Below are 6980 nucleotides of genomic sequence, written 5' to 3'. Positions count from 1 at the left end.
CCCGGAAAAATACCCCAGCCGGTCCCGAGCATAAACCGTTGCGAGGAGTTATCAGACGTCAAGTGAAAGTGACCGTGCGAGCCGGCCGTGAAGTATGGTGGACACAGAAAGCCGGTAATGCCCGGAGATTATTTCAGTTGATCCGTGCGACCGGTCTCCGGAAACCACCTGTGAGTGAAACCATGAAGCATCAGAATGGAACGACCATCTCGAATAGGGAAGAACGCCTCGACCGATGAGCTGAATACTTCGAACAACAACTGTCGTGACCACTAGCCGGCACCCATCTAGAGCCGGTGAAATAGAACCCTGGACGGTGAAAGTGGGACCGCCTACGATCTGGAATATGCAAACGACATCGTTCTCATCTTTCAAGAGACGCAGGTGTTTTTGGCTGCACTGTCCTTTGGCATGAACTTTGCATCCACAAAGTGTAGCGTTAAGCTCGTGGACATGTAGTCAACGAACCCTCCACTTACAATCCAGAGAGAGGTAATGGAAGTTGTGGAGTGTTGTACGTATCTTGGAAGTTGTATTAGTTCTGATTGTAGTGTGACAGATGAGGTCAACGCGCGAATCTGCCAGGACGGGTCGCGTTTCCTAATTTGAGACACCTATGACGTCAAAGTGGTGTATCCCTGAATATCAAGGGACGTGTGCATCAAGCTACAGTGCGGTCCGTTTTGTTGTATGGCTGTGAGACTTGGCCCGTTCGAGCAGCGGAACTGACACGCCGGCAGTCGTTGTCTCAGAACCGTAGCTCGTGTGGGTTGGTGTAGGCGAATCCGTAATGAGGCAATTAGAAAGCGCGTTTTCGGTTTGCAACGGGTACTTCCATTGAAGAATGTGTCCAGCACCAGAAGCTGCGTTGGTTGGAATATGTATTACCTATGCCGAAACATCGTTTGCCGAAAAGAGTTCTGTTTTCCATGCCCAATTCAGAGTGGTGTAAACAGAGAGGTGGCCAACCCTTGACTTGGCTGAGGAGTATGAAGGAGATCACGAAACACTTGGGTGTTGTCGGTGCTACTCGCCTTTCAGGATGAATACCCCGTGATCCTCACTGTGCCTGGTTGGAGACACTACAAGATATGGCTGCCAACCGATGTCAGTGGCGTTCTTGTTGTCAGTTGGGGCGAGACGGTTCAAGTGGTTAGAGTGTGGATTTACTGACCGGAAGGTCCGTGGTTCGAACCCGACCTCCGCCTCTCGACTTCCCCTGTCTGGGCTTGGGCAACCTGACAGTCTCTCAGCCCTCGTGCTTCCTTTAGGTTGCATGGCAGCTAGGCAGCGAAAGGGTGTTACAGCTGAACGATTGATTGTTGTGGTTATAGCTGCCACAGCTTCGTTTACCGATGATTCGGGGATGCGGTGTAGATAGCTGCGCATTGGAGACGGGAGCTGATAACTTCGTGCGTAAATACAGCACTGTCAGTTCGGTGTCCACACAACTACCCTGCACAGTTATTTAATGTTGCACATTATAACGCTGGTTTTCATGATGAGCTGTATGAAGTTGTATTCTAGTACAAGGTTCCGTCTTATAGTGATCTCCAGAAGATGAAGTCGTGATCCCAATTCTTTTTCTGTCATCAGTATCATAAAGTATCTGTTTCATGGTTCGTATCACGGGACCGGAATGAAGTGTTGAAGGCTGATCTTTGTTTTTGTGTAACTACTGTATGTTTACTATTGTGGATAGTTGTCATCAACTGGTAGTCGGTTGTGTCTATCAAAATGCAGATATAAGTTTTCATACCCACTAATCCAAGGCAGGCGTTATTGCATTTTGGTGCAAGATAATGTTCACAAGCCTTTTCGATTACTGTAATGGGTCGTAGTTTCCAAATGTGTGTAAACAAACCGTTTATCTCCAACCGACGTTGCTGTTATCAAAAACACTCACTTGTCAATAGGCGTCTGGATGTACACATCGATGATGCTCGCAGCTATTTCTAGTTAGTTTGTTCCGGTAAGCCTGAACTAGACATTTGTAATTTCAGTGTCCTGGTGTAGTGAAAACCTGCCAACAATAACTGACTCGATTCCTGGCACGTTGACATCTCATCTGTTGTGTCTAGTGATGAAAGACGTTCACTTGGTTTCTGAATTATCGCTTTGAAGGGATTACTGCAGCTGTTAAGGCTCATGTAGCTGATGATCATTTTTAGAACCCTCAACTAAGCTGGAGACAAACATGTGTACTGTGGGTAATCGTGTGCCCACTCGGTTTATTAACATGGGAAACTCAAACTGGGGATTTATGCCCTGATCTCTGTTGGGAGAGCAAGTTGCCCCTCGGGGATACTTAGCGTGGTCTTTATCGAAAGTCGGTGGTGCTGATCTCTCAAACGGTATCAGTTTCTAGCCAAATCTTAGGAAACGAAAATAAAGTAATCTTAATTGCCGAATAGGCTTTCTTGGAGGTGGTTTATCGGCGGGGCTACTTTATCTTGGTTTGTCCCAATTGCTTTGAGGTATCCGACTGAACTGGAATGACTTATCCATGTTTCAATGACAGCATAGTCAACAGAAAATGTAAGTAAAGAGACGTTTTTGCCCAACTCTACAGCGTGCACGCACGTACACGAATAAAACTACAAATGTCCGGCGGTCATTTAAGAAATCAGTATTGCTTGGTGAGTCATGGAAGGATATAGTGCGTTGCACCTACTTTCTTCACTACGGACGGGCGAGATGGCTCAAGTAGTTAGAGCGCGAATTTATTGATCGGAAGGTCCGTAATTCGAACCTGATCTTTGCCTCTCGACTTCCCCTGTCTAGGCTTGGGCAACCTGGTAGTATCCCGGCCCTCGTACTTTCTTTGAGTTGCATGGCAGCTAGGCACCGGAAGGGTGTTATACCTGGGCGATTTTTTCACTAGACAACGGATTGTTGAAAATAATGTTGAATACCATTGTCTGGGAAGTGATGTAGTGAGTGAGAGAAAAGGTTTCCGTGGTTGTTCAAGGGCCTGGGCTGTATTTAGCGTGGCCAGTTAATTTTTTCGTTTCCAGCATACTGAGTTTCACTCAGTATCCGTTTTGAAAGCTTCTTTCGTGACAGGACCACCTCATGTTCAATGCTAGCATAGTCCACGTTCTATGACGGCTGTTTGTTTCATTTATACTTCGTTTGTTCTCTCTATATTGGCTTGAGTGTGCGCTCAGTTTAGCTTCCGAGACTGTTTTTGCCTGCGTCCAATATTCCATTTGACTAGATAGTTGTTTCTATAATTCTTCCAACTTACTCTGTTTCGTACCTTTTTTAGCTGCACGTCCTCCGACGTGTCCATCCTATATCCCTCCCATAACCTCAACACATGGAAGTCATCCGCAAAAATGTGAACTCGCTTAGTGAGCAGTTACTCCGTAACAAAAAAACGTCAAGCCGGCCTCTCTCCCTGTTACCAGAAAATGTGGGTGTTATGGTCGTCAGCAAGGTTGTGCCTTCAAAGAAGCTACTACGAGTGCAACTGCCCCATTGCGTCCCAGACCTATCTGTCTGTTTCCTGGTGAAGGATACTGATAAAACGGACTACAACAAAAGTGTGGACGCGTGGAAGTTACGTTGGAAAACCGACTCTATGAAACGCCATTTGTCCACACCTTCTATGCCAACGTTTATTCCTCTCAGAGAACTTAAACTAGCCTATCAGCCGTTTGCTTCCAAACAGCGACTGGCAGCTACTTTTGACCTGTTTTTAGCTGACCGTCGAATTGTGCATCATCTTCCGTCGAAATTGGGCAAAGCCTTTTACGGGTGCGGCCGGGGCAAGATCCCCGTCCCGGTCACGCTGACGAATTGTAACGTCGTAGACGTTCTAGAAAAGGAGCGCAGCACGATACTCTTTCAAATTCGGGGTTTGGGCAGTACAGAATGCGTACCAGTTGGAGATCTCCGTCTCTCACTGTCCCAACTCAAAGACAATATTCTGACGGTGGTGAGTTGGTCTTCCGTGATCCATGTTTTTCGTTTCATTTCTTTTGTAATGATACCTACCCCGTCTATTTCAAGCTGACTTCCATAAGCCTTTCACCTGAAGTTGTATCCTTACCGCGATCGTTAGACTATCGCTAAACCCTAATGTATGCCCGAAGGTAATTTATCCGGCTTGCTAACTATGTTATGCTATTTGCACTAAATACAAACTTAGGTCATTGCTATAGGAGACAGAGATCTATTTAGCTGACACCCACTTTCCTCCATGGCGAGACGATGCATTGGATATTCCACCTCGTGTTGCGCCAAATTTTCGCATGTGTCTACTTCACTTGGTTGCATGGTTTACTTAGTTTAGATAGTGAGCGAATTATCAGACTTTCGTTGTTTGAGTGGTTTTTGAGCAAGCACAAATACGGAACCGGGTTCCTTCCCATAAACATGGCCAATGCGCTCCTCTGTTGGATGTTTCGTTGCTTGAATCACGATTAACCCAACAAGATCAGGTCTTTCTATCTCGAATAAATTTTCTAATGGACTAGACATTCTTGTCGTGTCAAATTTTCATGCGGACAAGTCATTATAAGGTTCTTACTCGAGCCGTTGTTCTGTACCTCACCGTTCCGTCCACAGTTCAAAGAAGTTATTGTCAACACGTTTCACTCCAACTCGTTACTAAATTGTCGTCATAACTATTCACAACGCTAACGTAATCACTTTTTGCCATAACCAGTGGTGTTAGGGTCAGTGGAGTCTGATGGTGCGAAATTTAGCTGATCTCTCTAAGAGGTTGCATAAAAAGACGGTCAGTATGCTTGAGAATTTGACATCTTGTGTGATCCATACGAGTAGGCACCTCCATGGGGACCCTGCTTTTGCTTCAGTGACTCATCGTTTGAACCGCACAGTCCAACACACATTTCAAGGCGACTTTTTGCATCAGTCCCGACCTAAAGCTGCCACCTTGACGTGGTGGTCGGGCTTCAGTGCTGCAATGATCCCGCGGGCTGACAATGATGATGATGATGATGTTTGCATCAGGGACTTTGTCTGGTTTTCTGTTGTCAATCTCCGGTCGACGGGTGGCGACAACTCATTCGTTCTCACGTTCATTACACATTTGTTTGTTTTGTGTTCCTTGAAGCCGCGTTGTACTAGCTACTGGATCGTAATCTGTTCACACACGTGCAATGCAACTGAATGGACAAATGGGAGAAAGCGACGGACTGTACATAAGGATTGTTTAGGTCAAAGTACACACCAGTGAGGTTATCGTTTAGGTCATTGTTGTATCTTTTTTCCAAAAACCTCGCCTACCTATAACTTGATCTGATGGGTTGGTTAAGGTAGCATTTAATCTATATTCACTTTCGAGCAAGTTGGAACCCTGTTCGGTAGCTGGGGACTCTGTAAGTGCATCAAAACTTCGGCATATAATGTATGGTGGCTGTTGGTGAAAGGGGAGAAGACCTGACCTCAACCAATTTCCTCAACCTTCTGAAGTAAAAGCGCATAATTCCCGCGTAAAACGCGCATTAATAGTGGTAGTGTGAGGGTGCTTCTTTACACCTGCTCTTCTCGAAGCAAATAGCATTTACCTGACTAACATGTCACATAAAGCCAGCGAATGTATCCGAACATCCCACCAGCTGACTGTGAACGCAGTCTGTTTTTTACTACTCATCAGTAATCAAAACTAAGTTGCAATCGGGGGTCATAAATTGTGGGAGGCCTTTAGCACAATCAAGGTTCTTTGCTGATAGCATGAATTTGAATCGGAAGCAATCTTACCACTGGTAGTGGGACTTAAATATGTTGATTATATAAGGATAAATGTTTTGTGAAGCAAGTCTGTGTGCTCGCACACTGCTTCAGCCCCTTTTTGATCGCAACTCCCTGTCCGGTTGTTCGTCCGTATGCACGGTGATATTTTAGTTCTCCTTCTGTATCATATTGCATATGGAAGCCGTACAACGCCGTCATCTGATGTAGCCTAGTACTGTACCCATAAACGCACAACAATAGACTCGATACGTATCGCGAATTAGGATGCTAATCTCTGACCGTGGTGTCCCATGTTTGAATCCGTCCCTGTTTTTTTTGTTACTTCTGTTGAAGCCTGACTAATCTGAAGGTGTCCAAGCCATGATGTTAACTCCAGACTGTAGTGCGGCCTCAGTCTCCCCGCCAAAGATAGACTGGCTTGAAGTGGAACCAACTGAAAATAGTCCGTTTTGGACGTGTTCTCTTTTGGGAGAGACTTCCCTGATAAAAATGCTTCGAAAGACCAACCAGAAGTGGCCTTCAATGAGAAAATGTTTCTCAGTGCCTTAAGACAGACGAAATCAACTTACCTAAATCTTCAACATACGGGTGGAACTGTGCATATTTATCAACGGTCTTTCTTTCATCCGAGGGGATATCTTGGAACACTCATTTTTTTAGGAAAATCTGACGAACATAAGTATTTCTGGTGACGGCCGTCTTCTGGGCCTTTTGTTAATTTTGGCTCGGGGTTGGACATTGGAACACGAGTGGATCGATGACGATGTTTATTCAATGGCCATTTGATTGCACACCAAAAACTCACGTGTTCCACTGAAGGATGATACCCCCTTAGATTACATGCCATTCGAACGCAGAACTCGATGAACTAACGCCGTTTGTCACACACTGTACTTTCAAAACCCTGTAACAGCTAAACCAACCTAGCTAAATTCTTTGTATCTATAATCTCAACTGAATCAAAAGCATCTTGGACTTCATCAGTAAGCAGTTTTGTGTAATGGTAACTGGAATCTGAAATACTGCCGTGAATATGGCCGAATTGTGGTAAACATCGATCTAGAAGATTTTAAGCTTTGTTCATTGTAATCTCCCGATTTAAAGCTGCCACCTTGACGTGGTGGTCGGGCTTGAGTGCCGCAATGATCCCGCGGGCTACACTGACTGGAACTTCGTTCCACAAGGTGCAACCATGCCAGGAAGGCCAAAGGGGAGCAGCCAAACCAAGAGCAGCGAGACCCCGTACTACGAGT

General features: G+C 45.4%; 1 protein-coding gene across 1 annotated transcript in view; it reads left to right on the top strand.

Moving 5' to 3' along the window:
- The window catches only part of T265_02034 (hypothetical protein), a gene marked incomplete at both ends in the record, with an annotated part of 14237 nt that overhangs the window by 3656 nt on the left and 3601 nt on the right, over positions 1-6980 (top strand). Inside the window, one exon of the mRNA XM_009166182.1 lies at positions 3272-3943. Within this exon, the coding sequence (XP_009164446.1) occupies positions 3323-3943 (621 nt within the window). The remainder of the gene's footprint in view (positions 1-3271; positions 3944-6980) is intronic.

The sequence above is a fragment of the Opisthorchis viverrini genome, assembly GCF_000715545.1.
Source record: "Opisthorchis viverrini unplaced genomic scaffold opera_v5_23, whole genome shotgun sequence".
NCBI lineage: Eukaryota > Metazoa > Platyhelminthes > Trematoda > Opisthorchiida > Opisthorchiidae > Opisthorchis > Opisthorchis viverrini.
Note: the sequence above shows the minus strand (reverse complement) of the source record. Positions and strands in the feature narration are given on the sequence as shown.